This window comes from Lichenostomus cassidix, chromosome 4 (genome assembly GCF_008360975.1).
Source record: "Lichenostomus cassidix isolate B80296 chromosome 4, HeHo_3.0, whole genome shotgun sequence".
Lineage (NCBI taxonomy): Eukaryota > Metazoa > Chordata > Aves > Passeriformes > Meliphagidae > Lichenostomus > Lichenostomus cassidix.
In genome coordinates this window covers 65,969,377-65,988,461 of record NC_139484.1, presented here as the reverse complement: position 1 = coordinate 65,988,461, position 19,085 = coordinate 65,969,377, and the positions used below count along the sequence as shown (strand labels likewise).

General features: G+C 45.4%; 2 protein-coding genes and 1 long non-coding RNA gene across 4 annotated transcripts; 2 read left to right on the top strand and 1 right to left on the bottom strand.

Annotated features, from left to right (window-relative positions):
- The first annotated feature begins 2,244 nt into the window (after nucleotides 1–2,244).
- On the top strand, nucleotides 2,245–3,874 carry LOC146438752 (uncharacterized). The gene is made up of 2 exons (XM_085059708.1): nucleotides 2,245–2,441; nucleotides 2,592–3,874. The coding sequence occupies exons 1-2, from the start codon at nucleotides 2,370–2,372 to the stop codon at nucleotides 3,825–3,827; spliced, it is 1,308 nt and encodes a 435-aa protein (XP_084915834.1). The 5' UTR covers nucleotides 2,245–2,369; the 3' UTR covers nucleotides 3,828–3,874.
- Nucleotides 3,875–4,433: 559 nt separating this feature from the next.
- Nucleotides 4,434–6,132, bottom strand: LOC146438751 (uncharacterized). 2 transcript variants are annotated; one of them, XR_014851915.1, is made up of 3 exons: nucleotides 6,081–6,132; nucleotides 5,382–6,012; nucleotides 4,434–5,132 (listed from the first exon to the last, which is right to left on the bottom strand). It is a non-coding gene; the product is annotated as an uncharacterized LOC146438751 (long non-coding RNA). The 2 variants fall into 2 exon arrangements; XR_014851914.1 differs by having other exon boundaries at nucleotides 4,436–5,132; nucleotides 5,382–5,905.
- Nucleotides 6,133–7,445: 1,313 nt separating this feature from the next.
- LRPAP1 (LDL receptor related protein associated protein 1) lies at nucleotides 7,446–16,802 on the top strand. Its single transcript, XM_085059705.1, has 8 exons — nucleotides 7,446–7,655; nucleotides 11,029–11,173; nucleotides 11,493–11,617; nucleotides 12,946–13,066; nucleotides 13,965–14,123; nucleotides 14,612–14,694; nucleotides 15,593–15,769; nucleotides 16,079–16,802. The coding sequence occupies exons 1-8, from the start codon at nucleotides 7,476–7,478 to the stop codon at nucleotides 16,142–16,144; spliced, it is 1,056 nt and encodes a 351-aa protein (XP_084915831.1). The 5' UTR covers nucleotides 7,446–7,475; the 3' UTR covers nucleotides 16,145–16,802.
- Nucleotides 16,803–19,085: the final 2,283 nt, after the last annotated feature.

The following is a 19,085-nucleotide window of genomic DNA, read 5'->3' as shown; positions in this document are numbered from 1 at the left end:
CACAAGACTTTTAATATTGCTTACAAGGCAAAAGTGAGAGTCCAGTGAAAATCCTCCCTGGGGCATTGTTTTCAGAAATCTCATTATAGTTTAGGCAATCTACTTGTTCTTATAGGGCTGCCTTATAATGTATGAAGGCTTGGTGTTGACAGTAGCACAGAGCTACACTTTAATTTCCTCAAGGTCTGTCCTAGGTTGCAATATAGATGTATTTAAGTATTCTATTACCACCAGCTGTGGGCCGTTAGCTGCTATCAGCTGCTAATGACCCACCCCGGTTGACAGGCAATGGGCCATCAGGGACCCACCACATGACTCATGGACTTATCCCATTGTGGGATGCTCCACCCAGGAGGGAGGAGCCAGGTGTTCCCACCTGGATATAACCTGGCCTTGGACCTGCCTGAGCTAGCCCTGTCTACTGGGTTCCCAGAGGACAAGAGCTACCACTGGACCTTCAGCTGGAGACTAGACCTTCACAGGATCACTGCTTGAACTGAACTACTTCAGTTGGACTGCTACTACCACCCTAACAGGGTGTCAGGTTGTATCTGACTTTGTCAGTGCTTTTTCCTTGTATTATTTCACTTATTTTTAATTTCAATCTTGACTTGTGATCTCCCACTGGTTTGTTTTCAAACCAATACAAGGTCATACAGGAGATCTGAGGTGAATTTATTAATTTTTGCCTCCACCACCAGTTAATCCCAGGAAAGTAACCCCAGCACCACCTTGCTTAACAAAGTCAACACCAAATTGCCCAACCATGCTGAAAAAAACTGTATTACACAAGATTTGAAGCGCGCAGAAGAGGATACATCAAGACAAGAGAAGGAACCACTTTCTTCACTGCCTTCCCCTCAAAACACCTACATGCAGTGTGCCATGTATCTAGTGCACTTCATAGCACCATTTTAGCAAATTAAACTGGGGACAGTATCAACCCTGGATTAAATACTGTGCATTTTCATAGCATCGTGGAGTTCCTTTCCCAATACAGCTTGACTGAATCCCCTCCCAAGAATGCCTGCTGGCCACTGAACTTCTCAGATGGTCCTTGCAGAGGATGCGCTGAGGAGGAAGGTTGGCACTATCAGGAGCAGCTCTCCTGCCCAGCAGCTGCACTCTGAGCACACTCCACTGAGGCCAGACCCATTCCAACACTTCATCCCTCGAGAAAAATACAACCCACATGACCCTGCATTTCTCACAATCCTCCTTCAGGCCACACCACCCTCCAATCCTCTCTGCTGTCCCGGGTAGAGGTGTCCTCCTTGTCCTCCTCTGCCAGCACCAAGGAACACTGCGGAACCGGACCCCATCCTTGTCTTCCACCCTCCGCGAGCTGCTTTTGCTTTTACTGTGTGAGATAAATGAGTGGATAGCGAACGCTGGCTTTCGCATAGATGAATTTAGCATTTAGAAGTGATAAAGCACTGTGTAAAGCTGCACTTCGATAAAATCTAGTTAAGTAGAAACAAAGTTAGAGTGAATTATAAACTATGTAATAGTTGTAGTTTGCTAGAAATGTGGTAAGAAATACATGGTAATAGATGTCTTTTAAACTGCTAAGCCACAAAGCCAGAGATCAAGACGCCCTGAAGGAAGAAAAAGAAACAGATCTCATGCATCCCAAAACATCTGTGATCTACAGTCACACCTGCCTGAGAAAAGTGCCAACCATCAATTGAATTGGGGCTACAGGAGACTTCAGCCGTCAAGCCTGAAACAAAGCAGAAGACCAAGATGTCGCCGGCCTGGCGGACAGGGGCAAAGAGCGAAGAAGGAGGCATGGTTGGAGTGTAAATAGGTTTTTTTTGGACTTAATGAATATGTAAGAGTTCCAGAAAGTACTTAAGCACACATTAAAAGGAATAAGGTGCGGGACTGAGAATAAGGCAAACCAGCAAGTCCTGCCCAGTCGTAAGTCTTTGTTCTCCTAATAAATGTTCAATATTATGCTCCTAAAATTGCCGGCCTGTGAATTTGTTTCTATCAGTAGGCACGCTTACCCTTCTTCATCAAGAAACAGTTCTCAGATTGAATATCACCACCTTTGGGCTTCATTTTTCGTCCGAGAAATCCACCGAAAAGCATCCTTCCCGACTCGCCCTTTTTCCAGCGGGACAGGCCCATGGTGACAGCAGCGCGCTCGTTCCAGGCTCCTTTGTGACGTGCGGCCTCACGGTGCGCAGAGGCCATTGTGACACGCTGGGGCCGCAGCAGCCTCGAGCAGGAGGCGATAAAAGGGCGCAGAGCCCCGGCGCAGAGCCCACTCCCGGGAGCGCACCTCTGTCAGGAGGCAGCACAGCCCAGGAGCAGCTCAGCGCTTGGCACAGGCGGTCCGTCAGTGTCACGGCAAGGCCGAGATGGCTCCGGAGCCGAAGAGCACCGACGGCCAGCCCCAGCAGAGGCTGCTGAGATGGCCCAAGAGGCAGAAGGTACGGCACGGGGTAGAGCCCAGAGGTGTCTCGGGGCCGGGGCTGGGCTGGGGCTTGCCGTCACCGTCCGGGAGGGAGCTGCTGTTGCCATGGCAGCCATTTCCCTCGCCCACCGCCTCATCATCCTTCTCCTCCTTGTCCTGCGTGCAGGCGTGTGACGGGGAGTCACGGGCCTCACGGCAAGAGGAGCGCCCTGACTCTGGCCGTGCCTCGGGCGAGCAGGCGGCAGCGGCAGGAGCAGAGAGCCGGGCAGCGGCCCCGCACAGCCCCAGAGGCCGCGGCCAGGCCCTGCTGCGCTCCCTGCAGCGCAGGGCCTGTGCTGCCCTGAGCAGGATGGCAGCTGTGATCCGGCCACGCGGCCAGCGGCCGGGGACACAGCGGCACCCGTCTGCAGGCGAGGATGCAGTGGTGGTAGCGGCAGCAGCAGCCCCCGCAGCGGGGCCAGAGAGCCAGGCGGCTTCCCTGCACAGCCCCAGCCGCTCCCGCAGCCCCTCTCCAGGGCCGCTGGAAGGTTGGCATTGGGTAGTGACAGAAGCGGAAGCAGAAGCGAGAAGAAGGGATGCTGCTCTTGCTTGGTGGCCCCCAGCACTCGAGGAAGGCTCCTGCTCGCAGGAAGCCAGTGCCTCAGTGGTCCCCTGGTGTGACTTAGGCTCAGACAGCTCAACCCTGAGCTGGAGTACTGAGGGACGGAGTGACTCCATTTCACTCACCAGTGTCTCTCCGATCCCAAGTGAAGCATGGTCAGAGAGCAGCGACCAAACTGAGAATAGGGAGGAAGGGAGTGACTCACTGTCACTCACAAGTGTCACTCCAAGTGAATTGTCAAGTGAATTAGCATCAGGGGCCAGCCACCAAAGCGGGGATGTGGAGGAACAGAGTGACTCACTGTCACTCACGAGTGTCACTCCAATCCCAAGTGAATTAGCATCAGAGGGCAGCCACCAAATTGGGAATATGGAGGAACGGAGTGACTCGCTTTCATTCACGAGTGTCACTCCGATCTCAAGCCAACTACGGGCAGAGAGCAGCGACCAAAGCGGGGATGTGGAGGAATGGAGTGACTCAGTGTCATTTACAAGTGTCACTCCAATCCCAAGCGAGTTACGGTCAGAGAGCAGCGGCAACCTAGGCGGGAATAGGGAGGAAGGGAGCGACTCGGTGTCCTGCTCACGCCACTCGTGGGCCTCTTGGTGCGAGGAAGACTCGCTGCAGTGGGACACGCCGTGCTCTGAGCAGACGCCAGTCGAGGGCTCGGCTGCAGCTGTCGCCACGCGGCGGCCTTCCCCCTTCAGGAAGGCGCTCAGGGCTCTGCGCGGAGGCTTCGGGAGACTCAAATCCCTGTTCCCGAGCTGCAGTTGCACAAGGCTTCGCACTGAGTCTCCGTGATGCCAAGGGAGGCGTGTGCACGCTTCTGCTTCCTCTCCTTTGCTGCCCATACTGTGTTCGTGCAGAGTCATCTGAGGCAGGCCGTGAAGAAAGCAGATGCCTCGGCTGGAGTGCCTGGAATGCCTTTTGTGCTGTTTCAGGCATCCAGGACAGCTGTTGGCATCCCACTGGCAGCCTTGGGATGGAGAGGATTTCCCCAACAAACCTAGTTTAAAGCCCCTTTCAGCAGCCAGGCTATCACTGTAGCTCCCGCCCCAAGAATTTTAGGATTAAAAGTAGTAGAATTAGTGGAGGAGTTCTGTAGGTAAATCCTGATGTTAAAACTAGAGGTAGATGTTAGTAGTCCTTCCTGCTTGAGATTAAGCTAATGAGAGGAAGGCTATCTTAGGCTTTCTATTTCTGTTTGATTAATAGAACAGGATTATTAAAATAATTTATAAAATTAGGATTAAAACCAGGATGAATAAAATAATTCATAAAATAATTTGCAAAATAATTCACAAAATAGTTAATATTAACTTAATATTATTAATTTAATTAATTATTAAATTATTAATATTATTAATTTAATTAATATTATTAAATAATATTAAAGTAGTTCCTTAAATAATTGATCAAATCTTATACTTTTGTTCTAAAATTGAATCATAATGTAAAATAAGTGGGCTTTAGCATGGCTGGTGACATGCTAATGAAAGCCAAGTGTTTTAAGGTAGAGAGTTTTGATAGTTTAAACTAGAGATTAGTTTGTAAAGAAAAGTGTCAGGAAGCCCTTTTGTTTCTCAGAAATGATATTATTCAGCACATATCAGGGAAAGGGATATGTTCCTTAGGCAGCCGAGTGGTGTCTTTCCCAATTAGATGGAAAGAGCTCCATGCTCTTGTTGAAATAAAACAATTGAAATGATCAAACGGAAGTGTTTGTTCCTTTCATGGCGCCGGAGTCATCGATTTGGGGGGCAAAATTCCTGAAGAGCAAAGCCTTTCAGAGCCCGGGGCCAGCAAAGTGTGTTGTGTGCAGCAAAGGAGAAAGGCGCTGCCCGGGGCGGGAGGGATGCGGGGACGAGAGGGGCAACGGGGCGACGCCGAGGCGGGCTGGTGAGCGGGGGGAGCCCGGCAGGCAGCGCCAGAGAGAGAGAGAGAGCAGTGAAGGGGGTGGGAGGGTGTTGGGCCATGGCAGCACCTGGGGTCCCATTGCCCGCGGCGTGTGAAGCAGCCGCTGGGGAGAGGGAGACCAGGAACGCTGAGGAGAGCGCTGGGCCCCTGGCAGCTCCTAAGGCACAGTAAAGGTCGTTTGAATTCTTTCTGCAAAGAAACTAAAGACATGCTGTTTCCTGAAGGTCTTGGCTTATCCCTCCCAGGCAACCAGTGACAGCACAAGAGGACACAGTCCTAAACCATGCCAGTGGAGGTTTAGGCTGGACATTGGGCAAAAGCCCTTCACGGTGAGACTGGGCACTGGCTAAGGAAAGGCTTTCTTGCGTGCTCCGGTTGACCATGTGGTGTCAGGGTCAAGAGGCTGGACAGCAGCCCCACAGACAGACAGACAGGCACCTTGGGCTCCTGGGGGACGGCAGATTGGATGCAGAGGGGCAGCTGTATGAGGAGCGGCTCTCGGCAGGGAGGGGCTGCAGCTTTTGGTCACTTTTGGTCCCTTCGTTTCCCTTTGAAGACAGGCCTTTTGAGGACTCGTGCGGGAAGGAGGAGCTCCCTGCTGCAGGGCTCCGGCACTGTCACCAGGTGCCTCCCGCTGTCCCAAAGCAGCTTCTTTCGCCTGCCGTGCAAGAGGCCGATCCCCGCACAGCGTGCAGCGACTAGATCTATTGACAGCTCTGCACGGAAAGGCGCGCTGGGTGGCGAGCCCCAAACCTTAGCGAGGCAATTCTACCGACGAGGAGCTGATCTCTCTCGCACCTGCACGTCAGCCGGCCGTCGCTGGCTGCCCCGGGCGGTGGCAGCCCGAGCTGCTGCATGCAGACAGGGCTAAGCTCTGCGGAGCCTGCGGGCACCGGGGCTGGGCGGGAGGTGATGCCTTGGGCCGGCTGGAGCCTCCGTGATTTTGGGAAAGCAGAGGCTGCCTCGGGGAAAGCAGAGCGGGGCACAGCCGCTTCCAAGTGGCTCCAGCCGCTTTCCGGCTGCTCCCGAGCCCCCCACCCTGCCGTCCTAGGGGTGCTGGCAAATGGCCCTGAGAGAGACCGTTCCGATTTTTATTTATGCCTCAGCAAATGTTCTACGGGAGGTGAAAAAAATTACCTTCGGGTCTGTAGACGTGCTGGGAGCTCCTCTGTCCCCGGAGAGGCTTTGCGGGGAGGATTTTCCTTGGGTTTCTCGAAGGGAGTGGGGTCTCGCCTGGAGGGTCAGCTCTGCCCCCTCCCCCGCATCGCATTTTCCTCCCTGTCACGCCGCTCCTTCCCCGGCTGGCTCTCCGCTCTGCCCCTGTCCTGCCCTGCTCCGCCGCTTCGCCCAGGCAGCTCCGCCGCCGCGACAGCCTCGCCCTCGCTCTTTGCCCGACGGAGCCGCCGCCGCCTGCAGCACCATCTGTCCGCTACTCTCCTTCTCTCCCCGTCTCTCATTTCCCCTCTTCGTTCTTTTCTCTGTCCCCCTTCGGTAGTGCGATAAATGAGTGGATAGCGAATGTTGGCTTTCGCATAGATGAATTTAGCATTTAGAAGTGATAAAGCACTGCGTAAAGTAGCACTTCGATAATATATAGTTAAGTAGAAACCAAGTTAGAGTGAATTATAAACTATGTAATAGTAGTAGTATGCTAGAAATGTGGTAAGAAATACATGGTAATAGATGTCTTTTACACTGATAAGCCACAAAGCCAGAGATCAAGACGCCCTGAAGGAAGAAAAAGAAACAGATCTCATGCATCCCAAAATATCTGTGATCTACAGTCACACCTCCCTGAGACAGGTGTCAACCATCAATTGAATTGGGGCTACAGGAGACTTCAGCCGTCAAGCCTGAAACAAACCAGAAGACCAAGATGTCGCCGGCCTGGCGGACAGGGGCAAAGAGCGAAGAAGGAGGCATGATTGGAGTGTAAATAGGTTTTTTTTGGACTTAATGAATATGTAACAGTTCCAGAAAGTACTTAAGCACACATTAAAATGAATAAGGTGCGGGACTGAGAATAAGGCAAACGAGCAAGTCCCGCCCGGTCGTAAGTCTTTGTTCTCCTAATAAATGTTCAATATGATATTCCTAAAATTGCCGGCTTGTAAATTTCTTGTTATCATGTGTACTCTTGGACATTGTGCTAATATCTGAAAACTTTGTTTGATGAAAGCAGTGTTGTTCGAACCCACCGTGTCCGTTTTTCCTCGCACAGCGACATCAACCCCTGGCTGAGGGACAGACCGAGTGGTGGCTGCAGTTACTACAGACTGGGGGGAAACACTACTCACAAAACCTGCTTCATTCAGCATACTTTGTGAAGCAAGCACTCATTACAATGGCACGAAGAGAAACAGCTCAAGCCTAACTCTTCTCGGGGGTCTCAGACCGCAAAGCGGACTCCGGATTTTCGACTTCGGTCGGACTTGCCTCCGCTCTGCAGCACCGCCCTGCCCTCCCCTCCCGGCCGGGAGACGCGGGGCTCGCACGGCATCTCGGGAGTTGTAGTTCCCCGCGCGGTGCGACATGGCGGCTCTGCGGGCGCTGCCGGCCCTTGCCGCCGCGCTGCTCCTCGCCGCCGCCGGCCAGGCCAGCAAGTACTCCCGGGAGGCCAATGAGGGGCTGGCGCCCAACGGCGGCAAGCGGCGGGAGGCCGGGGAATTCCGGGTGGTGAGGCTGAACCAGGTCTGGGAGAAGGCGCAGCGGGTGAGTGTGGCGGCGCGGGGCCATGGCAGTGCTCGGAGGGCCTCAGGGGCGGGCGCGGCCGCTTCGGACACTCATTCCCTGTCAGGGAGATGGGGAGGAGCGGGGTCTGTGTGTGAGGAGAGATCGAGGCTGCCCGGCCTCGGCTCGGGTGTTCCATTCTCGGGCATGGCTGTCCCCGGCCGTCTCCCAGTCTGAGCCGCTCAGCCCCGCACCGTGCGGACCCGCCGCGCTGTGTGAAACCTGCTCTCGGCTGAGGCGATGTGTGTCTGTGTCCTGGGAAGTGTTGATCTCCCCGTGTTTACATGCAGCAGGTAAACCACATGCCCAGGAAGTGGGAGGGAGAGGGAAGCCCGTCTGGTGCCATGGAGGCTCCAGTGCTCGCAGGCTGTGTGCTTTTGCCCTGTTGTTCAGGATGGTGATGCTCTCATCTGGCTCAAAGCAGTAGCCTCGGCTCCTGCTCTGCACGGAACAGGAATTCACTGCACTGGAGAGGAGGAAACCCTCTGCCGTGATGGTTGTATCACTTTCATTCACACCAAGTGACGGTGGGGAGGACCAGCAAATGGGAATCACCATTCCCAGATGAGAGCCCTAATTTTGGAAGTGATACTTGAGTTTCTCTCACACTGGACTACAAAAAATATTTAATTATAGTGAAAATACTGTCAATGTATTTGCTTAGAACTAAACAGAACAGCTCCAACAGGAAGAGAAGAGTGCACTGCACATATCCCCTGAATATTGTGGACCATGGGAATTAGGGTCATGACTGGCAAATGTTCAGTTCTTTCAGGCAAAGAAAAATAGTTGATTTTGGATCTTCTGTATCCTGAATAGCTTGAGCTATTAAATTGGAGGTAGGGCATCCCTAGGTTTAGCCAAAAACCAGAACCTTGCCATAAAGCTGCTCCCCAATGTGCAAAAAGAAGGTATCAAAAATACTCCTTTCCTCGATGGGAGAAGGATGGAATGGGGCAGAGGACAGTGTGTGTTAATGAAACTCCAGCTGTGAACTGACAGCTGAAAAACAAACAACACAGAGAGTAGAAATAATCTAAAATGATAGTATTGCCAGTTACCTCTCACCTTTCCAATTACAGGCTTTTCTCATTTTGATACCTGGATCTTCTGGAATTAAAATTTGAGATGTTTTACATCATCTATGTTAAGATATTAAAATATAAAACGAAATTAACTCTGTCAGTAAATAACTAAGGTTTAGTAAATTCTGTATGTGTGAGCCCGATTTTAGAGATGCAAAACCTACTTGAACTGAATTTGCCATAATCTTAATTTCACTTTTGAGTACAACTGACACCCAGCATGTGTTTTATAAAGTGATTTTTCAGCATGTCTGGACAATTAATGACAACTATGCCTGTGTGTTACATCTGCTTTGATATACTTGCATGTACCAGTGCTGAAGTCTTCATTCCTTTATTTTGGTAATGGTAGAGATAGTACTGAAAATAGGGAACTTCTTTGTTTTGACGTAATACACAGATATTGCAATTTAGTATTGCAACACATGACTGGATGAGCAGTCCTTAAAAAGCCCCAAAATGGTACTTAGTAGGACCTGGAGCTGGCAAGCCAGACGTCCTTCTTGTTTCCCTGAGGGTGGGAGGGAGGGTTTGATATTTCTCCAGCATCTCTTTTCATAAATTTGTAGTACAGAGCTCTTTCCTCTTGGAGGGAAGAGTGTAGGTAGGGGTGTTGCAGGTTGTGATTGTAGCCAGCCAAACAGCAAATGACTTAATTGTTGGAATGTTTGACAGATTTCCAGCACTGCTTCCCAGAATTGCCAGGTACCTATCTTGGATGTTAATGTCCAGACAGCATAAGGAATGAGGAGTAAGGAATGAGTGTAAGGAACTTGTTGCTTTGTTATTTAATCATTAAACTTACCTTTTCACCTCTGCTTCTAGTTAGTTATTCCAGCATGTGAGTGATGTTAGTAAAGTGGCAAGTCTTCCCTGCTGACACTTTTTACTTGATGTAATCAGGGTCCTACATGAGATGGCCCTAAAGGAAGCAGTTCTTGAACTGAATACTTTAAATAAGCTTAAAATAGCTTCTGGCTATTTTTTTCATGTATTTGCTCAGCATAACTACATATGAAGTCCATGCTTCTTGGATGCTGACTAATATTAGAGTACAGAACTTCAGAGATGCTTGGCCATTCCCTCCAGTTTGTAGCAAATCTTTCTCTCAGTCTTCCTCCTGAAGCTTCAGGACACAATTCTTGCTGAGGAAAATGTTGATAGTTGGTGCTACTGCAGCAGTGACACTCAAGCTGTCCAGGTCATCCTGCACCAGAAGAGCAAATAAGTACATGATTAAGGTTGTTCTTTTACTTTAGCACATATTAAAAACCATAAATAAAGTGGTTCCTTCTAAGGGCCTTGCTTCTATCGAGCAGTTCCCCACAAGTAGGTGGTAGAGAAGACAACAGGGATGTTCCTTTGCTTTGGTATTAAGGGGATGAGAAGTTTTAATGTGTTCTGTAAGTATTATATTTACCTGTAATTCTATCTGCTCTAGATTATAGTAAATTATTTCAGTAAGCCAAGTGCAAAATACAGGGGCAAAAAAGTAGTTTAAAACTCAAAATAGTTATATTTAGTGGCTCAAGATTAATTAAAAGGACAGGCTAAGATGTAAGCAGAAACAATGTGGATAGTTTCCTGAATTCCTGTCGATAGGAATTCAGTGCATTAGCTCAAAGTGATGACATTTTCCTAGTTACTTTAAAGTAACCTACTGACACACAAAGGAATGGCTGAATCTTTTCAGTAGCATTCTGATGTTTAAAAACAATACTGAATTCTGAGTCTGTGTTTATTAAACATGCTGCTTCCTCACTGAAAGTAATAATTATTGTAATCTGTAATCAGATTACAGAATTTCAAGCTGACCTAGCATTCATTTAAACTCTAATATTTTTTATTTTCCTATATTCAGGCTCAATGTTTTACCTTCTTGTTCTGTCAAAAAAAGGAATGTCAGACCAGAATATGTCTAGGTTTTGTCTGTTTTAAGAAACATAAACCATGTTAAGAAATTATCTGAGAATTTTTTTTCATTTTGGTCATTCTAAAAATTGTTGATGAAGTTGCTCTTTGACCTGCAAGGCCATCCTCAGTGACCTGATAGTCTGCAAAACTGTACTAACCAATAAAGTCTACCAGCTCACTGTAACTATAAGGTTGGAAGGTGGTCCACAAGAAAGCACAGTTGGTGGCAATTGCATGTTTGAGAAAAATTGCTGTGCCATACTGGTTCTTATGTATCTGTACTGGTTTCTGAGGTAACTCTGAAGCAAGAGGGGACTCCACATAACTAAATGCAAACCTTTCTCTGTTCATGTCAGCTCCATCTCTCTGCTGTGAAACTGGCAGAGTTGCATAGTGATCTGAAAATACAAGAAAAGGATGAGCTAAGCTGGAAAAAACTGAAGGCTGAAGGGCTAGATGAAGATGGAGAGAAAGAAGCCAAACTGAGACGCAACTTAAATGGTAATGTCTATCTTGGAAAGAAGGGGTTTAAACTTTCTCTGTGTGTTTGAACCATTAAATAACAGGTTGTCTTTCTGGACACTGAGCACACACAAATTCTTTGGAGGTTAGTAGGGAGCTGCTGGAGCCTAACAGATTCCTTTGCTCCAGATAATTTCAGAAGAGATTATTAAACCTGGGACCTTTGTATCTTAAACTGTTGGGTTTTCCTCCGTGAGCTGCAAAGTCCAGCTCTGCAAGTCACGGATGTAGCCCATCTCTCACCTTCCAAACATCCATAGCTGGTTCTAATGTTTCTGTATCTTCCATTTCCCTGCAGTCATTATGACTAAATATGGAATGAATGGAAAGAAGGACTCTCAACTAGTTGATACCAACTATATTAAAGATGGCACAGAAAGTGACACGCTAGATGATCCAAGACTGGAAAAATTATGGAGCAAGGTAAGGTTTCCAGGAACTGGAGAGCAGGAAATCAGTATTTCTTCATTGAACTCTCAGCTGTGTCTTCTGAGAGCACACAGGCTTGGAAATTAATAGCTTTACTACTCTTTTGTTAAGTACTGACCAAGCTGCTGTGCTCTGTAGCTCACATCTTTGTGTCCTGAGGGTATCCCACCTGCATCCAGATCATCCAACTATGGCAGGATGTCTCTGCCAAATAAAACACCCACATCAGTGTGAAGGATAGAGCCTGGATCTACTGATATCAAACAAAGTATTTCATCACATTTCATTGAACTCATGGCTTCCCTTAGTGTGACTGTCACACTGTGTGGTAGCATATCTATGGTGTTTTCCTCAGTTTTCTTACTGTTGTTTATGGACTTTTTTAAAAAAAGAACTTTAAAATAGAACTGTTTTGTAGACTGTCTGAAAATGAAATGTATTGCAGGGAAGGATTTTAAATAAGGGTTTTCCCAGCCTAGTACTGAGGTGAAAATTTCCAGGATTTGCTTTCATGCATAAAAAGTAGAAGATGTACTGTCAGTTTGGGCAGTTAAAACTGGCAAAGTCACAATCTTCAGAAATTAAATAATTCAAGTTTTAAGAAACAACTAGTCAGGTAAATCTAAAGAATTCTCCCACTAGGCTAGTGCAGTGTTAGTAAAGCAGAAAAAAAGATTTGCTAGATTTTAAAATGTTACTGTAAGTAGATACAGCTCGGGCAAGGGTTATCATGTCCTTTTCTTTAGGGAACAGTAAAGTGCAATAGTAGAAATATTCCCTAAGCAAAAAAAAAAAAAAAGGGTTGGGTCTGAATAAGTATCAAAAACATTCACTTTTCATCAGGCATTGCAGCAAGTAAGCCACCAGATTTGGGGGTAGTGTGCCAGCTGTGAGCAGTGCATCCTTAATTGTTATCTTCACTTGCCAGTAGGGTAAGATGAAGTAAAGACTGTGTTTAATATCAGGCTGCATCCCTCATGCACATGGTTCCTTACAGTTGCATATGGAGCTCTATGGCCCTTATTTCTGTATTAAATTGTTTCCCATGGAATAGAAATGGCAGACACTTTTCACTGGGTAGTCCATAGCAAGTCCAGCTTTATAAGTCTGAAGCAAACTTCCTTTTGACATGGTTAAAGACACGTTATCCATCAACATCTAAATCCTGACAGCATACAAATATTAAGAGAATTAAAAGATCTAAGGAAAAACTGCACGTAGTAATTTTCTAAGTGTTGTGAGAAGTGGGAAGATGTTTTGGCAGTTGAGGGTACCTAAAAGCACTTGGCCTGGAAAGCATAATGAGCTCATATTTCTTTCAGGCCAAGACCTCTGGGAAGTTCTCTGATGAGGAGCTGGATAAGCTTTGGCGAGAATTTAAGCATCACAAAGAAAAGATTCGTGAATACAATATTCTGCTGGAGACTGTGAGCAGAACAGAAGGTGCCTGAACATTTCTCAGATGTTTCAAGATAGTACAACTCTTTTCTCTGCCCATTGCTTCCATCACTTCCACATTTCTTTGAAACTCCTGGCATTTCTGTCAGAACTGCTTGCAGGTGCTGGCATTTTCAGATACTTCCTGGGTTTAGTTCTGCATTAGCTGCCAAAATTCTTGCCAGCTAATGAAAATATTCCCATTTTAGTTTTCTGATTCTGCCTGCATTTCAAGCAGGGAAGATGCCATCAGATTAACAATGATGGCCATTGTAGTTTACATGAAATTATGCAGCAAGCATATATCCACTGCTGAAAAATGTCCCGAAGTCTGCAGAACATTCATGTTTTATCTCACCAGCTGGGAGCCCAAGAGGATATACTGAATATCTTAGGTACCAAGCCTGAAGTTTATTAGAGCATCAAGGGTCTGAGCCCAGCTTGCTGTACTAATCTGAACTAAAATTGTTGGAGCTGAATAATTCTAAAGCTGATAGTTTGATGTTTGCATTATATAGTCCAAGCTGGAAGCTGCTGAAAATCATTTCACCATCAGATGTCTTGGTTCATGAAATGTCCAGGGAAGAAGGCATGGGACTCATTAAACATACTTATCCCATTTTCTTGGTATATTGCTAACCTGGAAAAATAAGATTTCCTTACTAAAATCTGGTGGCCAGTAGAAGTTTTAAGGCATCACCCTCCAGAGCACTGAGGGACATTGATCTGAATATTGACCTGCAAAAGGAATTACTTCTTAAAGTCTGATTTTGATGCTTTATTTACACTCATCTTAAATCCCAAGAAATTAGCATCTTTATTCACCTCAGATTTAAGGGATTTCTGGAGTTTTTGACCTATTGAGATTTGGTTTGTAATCAATAACACTATTGTTCTTCAACAGATATCCACAAAAATGTTATCAATCCATCTGAGGAGAACCTGGTGAAAGAGGAAATCTTGCACAACAAACACAGAGAACTCAAGGAGAAGTTAAGAAGCATCAATCAGGGGTTTGAGCGTTTGCGTAAAGTCAGTCACCAGGGATATGACACAACCAGTGGTATGATACAGTGGGGTTTGTGCTTATTTGGGCTTATTTGGGATTCTTTTCGTTAAAAAAAAATAAAAAACAGTGGGCTGAAGAGACACAGCCAGCCAGTTCTGTTCAGAACCAAACCCTGGAAGCCTAATGAAGGGATACAATCAGTGTGTTTAGGGGATCATTCTGTCTTCCATGCCCTCATGAGAAGGGATATTAAACCTTCAGCCCCAGGAGGGCAAGTAAATGAGACAGCATGCAGTGCAAGCAATGCTATTATCCAGATGCTAAGGGATTTTTTGCTTTTAAAATCCTACTTGTTTTATCTGGTACTAGTATCTAGTTTTATCCAGTATTTGGATACTTCTCGCTTTTCATCGAAGTAGATCTATTAGTGATGCAGTGCTTAATATCTATATGTATGTGAGAAACCATCTTCATCTTTCATAGAAGTTGGGCATTAAAAACATTGTGTTAAGATTTTCATTTTGTGATGTGTGTTTGTTTAGAATTTGAAGAACCAAGAGTGATTGATTTGTGGGACATGGCCAAATCAGCCAATTTCACTGAGAAAGAACTTGAGTCTTTTCGGGTAAGTAGAATTCCAGTGACTTCTCTTGCAGAAAGATATCTTGCCACATAAAGAAACATTCAATGTTACTCTGATTGCAGCCACTTCTGTATTACCCTTGAGACACCATAAAAAAGTCATGCTGCTTTTTTAATACTTCAGATAGATAAACATGTGTGTGATTAGTCATATGCATGGTTCTGTTACAATCAGCAGAATGAAAACTCTGAATCCTCTCAAAACAAGTGTTGCATATTTTAAATCTTTGAAAGATCAGGCCCTACTTCTTTGTTTTCAGTGCACCAGATTTACCCCTCTTACCCAATGTCTTAATTATTTCTTTGGGAAGCAGAGTATACCTGTGTTCCCAACGGTTTCCCTGTTGTGCCCATCTCTTGTACTGTTAATTTCCCACGTTGGAGCTGTGTTGAGCTGACCCAAAACTACTGTGAAAGAGGAAGACTGCTTTTCAAGGAAATAATATAGAAGTTCCTGTGCAGTTCATACCACTTTTATTCAATTCAAGTTACATAGAGAAAACATTTGATTTTTTTTATCTGACTCTGCCTGTTTATCAGATTTTAAAAGGAGGCTTCTTTCAAAAATTGTCTCACTCCCCTCAGCCCACTGTTCTTATGCCTAAATTTTCACTTGGCATTCACTGCTCTCATCTTGTAGCACCTGACAGCCACCCAAAGTTTCCTTTTGAGGACCCTGCAGTGGGTCATTTTCAGCACCTGCTTTCAAAATCAGGAGTCTGGTGGTGATGGTAATGGACTGTCCAGACATTCTTAAGAATCAGGGAACTGAAAAAGCTTTCTGTGCCTGACTTAGTAAAATATCATTAGGAGTGTCTTGGCGAGAGAAAGGAAGCCTTGGAAAGGAACTCCTGTGAAGCTGTGTATATTTGTTGTCTTAGGAGGAGCTGAAACATTTTGAAGCAAAAATTGAAAAGCACCATCATTACCAGAAACAATTAGAGATTTCACACCAGAAGCTGAAGCATGTAGAGGGAACTGGAGACAAGGATCATCTGAACAGAAATAAAGAGAAATACGCCATGCTGCAAGAAAAGACAAAAGAACTAGGATATAAGGTCTGTATAAATCCAGTGTTACATACATGTTGAAAGTTTAACTCAGTAGCAGAGGGAAAGTAGATTATCCGGTGCTGATTTTTCATGCAAGCTGAATGATTTCCAGAAGGGGAGTTCAAGGCACATCTGTTCTCCATGTTTAGTACAGCATACACACAATTTTTTTTTTATAGACCTAATTCTAAAAGGCCTGAAATCTTCCTGCTCTCTACTCTTTGTGTTGTCACAAACACTCGTAGCAAAATCTGAATACATCACTATATTGATAATTTACTGAACTTTGTTTCATGTGTTTTGTTTTCCTGATAGGTGAAGAAGCACTTGCAAGACTTATCCAGCAGAATCTCTCAAGGTCTTCAACACAATGAACTATAAAAATTTGTTCTTTTTCATGGGAGCAATCTATTAACACAAAGCAGTTAATGTATATTTTTGAACAGGGCTTATCCAGGAGTCCTTCTGAAATAGTAAGGATTGAACAGATGTGTCCTGTAAGAAATTTTTTTGTCTACTTAATTACCAATTTTGTATTTGCACTATCAAATTAAATGATTAGATTGTATATTTAGGTTGCACATCTTGGATCATATAAATCTTAGATCTGAATCAAGCAGCAGCCTTTTAAATAATCAGTCATGTTAAAAGGAAAAAAATATGTGAACTCTCAAAGGATTCCTGCTAGTAAAAAAATACTAATCTTATAGTCAGGTAAGGCATTCTGATCAAGGAGAGCAAACACTGAGGTACAGGAAGTTTACACAGAGGCCAGAAAAGTCTTTATTTAAATGGTTGGCCTATTACATTTCCTACTTGAGGTAACAAAAATATTTTTACTGACTTTGAGCAGTGGCTCAGAGCTGCACTGCTGCACTGTATATGAATCTTTCATGTGAGCAGGGGAGGAAGGGTAAGGAGGGAACAAGTACTGAGGTCAATTTACACAGTTTGGTTATTGACTAACACATCTGTGTACAATTATCTTGTTCGTGGTTGCTTGGTTTTGTTACACTTACTCATTAAAAAATCAAAACAAGATAGTGGTAAGGCTTTTTTTTTTTTTTCTCCTTCCCTTTCATATAGTGAGAAGTAATCAGACCTGGTTTTTGGGCATGTTGCTAATTCCTGTAATGTTCATTTACACATTAATTTTTAACAGAGGAGGGGTAGTTTTGCACCACAAGAATGTGTTTCTATGTTCTGACTAGGCAGAAGGCTTTCTAAAGCAGCTTCTCTCTGAGCATATATTCCAGTGCAATCTTCAGGAAAGACTGTTGTCACTTTCAAGACCAGACTTTTCCAGTCAGAAATTTGGCAAACGTCAGATGCCTGGCTTGAAATTGTCTATAGTAACAATGCTGGCCGTTTATTTCAAATAAAAGTTTCAAATTAAACTGTTCCAGGAACAAGGCTGAGGCTAAGGTCCGGTGTGGGTAAATCATTACAGCTGCTTGCTTGAGGAGCTCTGTCCCTCACACATGGCAGTGCTGAGGTGTGCTGGATGAGGAATCTGTCCTTGAGCCTTGCTCACCCTACCTGTTCCAGGAGAAACACTGAAGAGACCCATTCAGTCAGAATAACCCACTTGTCCTGGGTTTTCATGGGTTAAAAGCAGCATGATGCTGTCCTTTAAAACTTTATCTTCATGTGTTAGTGATCTGAACCAAAACTGTGCTAGCAGTCTTACTTTGAGGTTCTCTTTAAAGCAGGAAGCTTTTCTTTCTTTTTTCACTTTTTTAATTTAATGTAAGGTGAGAGTTATTTATATTCCAGATAATCATTGTCCATCATGATAACAGGCCACCATTAATATTAGCAGTCTATTTAGAGACAGTTCTGTTTATGTAGTTTGTGGTATAGCTTGGTTGGTGAGCTAAAAAAAGTAAACCCAAAAATAGCTACAAGCCATTTTTGTGAAAATTGAGGCGATTTTTTTCCTAGATGCTGCACACTATTTCTTCCCCAGACTGACTTTAAGGGCTGTTCAGCTTCTGTATCAGAGCAGTAGCTGTTTTACCTTAGGAGTTTGTCTTCATCAGTTCCCTGTGAATGCAGAGCAGAAGTGTATTCTGTACTGAGTTAGAAAATGCAGACTTCCCTGTGTCCTTCAGCTTTCCCTTTGGCAGGGTGAGAACTAAATCTGTGTGCCACAGGTGAGTTTGGAGGCTGTAAGCCTGGATGGGGAGAGTCCCACAGCACTGGCTGCTGGGTGAAGAATTGGACACATGCACTAAAGCATCAGCAGAGAGGAGCTGTGCAAAGCACTGAGGCACTCCTGCTGGGTTGTAGGGAATGGAGCAGCTTTTACAGAGCATGTTCAGATCCTGCTGCTGAGGGAGATGTGCTGTACACGGGAAACCAACGTGACATTCTCAGCCTGCACTGCAGGCAGGCACAGCAGCCCTGTGCTCCACACAACAGGGCACAGCACAAAGCTGGGTTTCATCTTCATGTGTACCTGAAGTAGAATGTGCTGCTCCAAAAATTTCTGAAGAAGTTTGGAACAGCAGAAGGTGCTGGATCATGCAATGAATAACCAGGGTCTGATCAGCTACTGAACAAGTGCAGAGGTGCTCCAGCACAGGCTTTAAAGAGGCAATGGCTGATCCAGGCAGTGGCTGTCCTGTGTCTTTACCTACCACACCATGACAGTAATTGGGCTCAAAGGCCAGGTAGGCTCAAGCAAAGGGAATGCCTGGCAAGTGCTGCAAAGTACAAGAGGCTGACAAAATACTTAGATGTCGCAGTAATTTAAAATTGGGAACGAGTCACAGCTCGTCAGAGGCAAAGGTTGGTGACTGGGGTCAGCACAGTCACCTCACTTTAGTTACTGAACAGAGCTGTTAATGAGTCATTGGAACCAAAGATTGGTCACACAAACCTAGAGCAGAACAAAAATAAAAAGGCTGTTGCTGCCCTGCATCCAACTTACCCCTGAAATAATCTGTGGCTGAGTTAGAGTCTACAGCAGCATAAGGGAAAACATGAGCAATAGTCTCCATTTCTGTCAGGGCTCCTTGGGACTTTTCCTGCTTTTTAAGGTTTGGAGACAGGATAGGGAGGTATAAAGTCTCATTCCACTCTAGTTTCCATGATCTGCACCTCAAACACAACAATGCATGTACAATGCAGTTCATTATTGCAGTTTTAAGCCTTCAAAGACAGTTCATACGGCCGAAATAACAAGAGTAGGTAGTTTTTGAGACATTAAAGATTAAAAAATAACTTGAGTCACCACTCCTGTGTTTCTGTAAATAGCAACAAAAATTCAAAGCCAAGAAAAGAGGTATAAATAAATATACCTACTGTCCTGTACCCT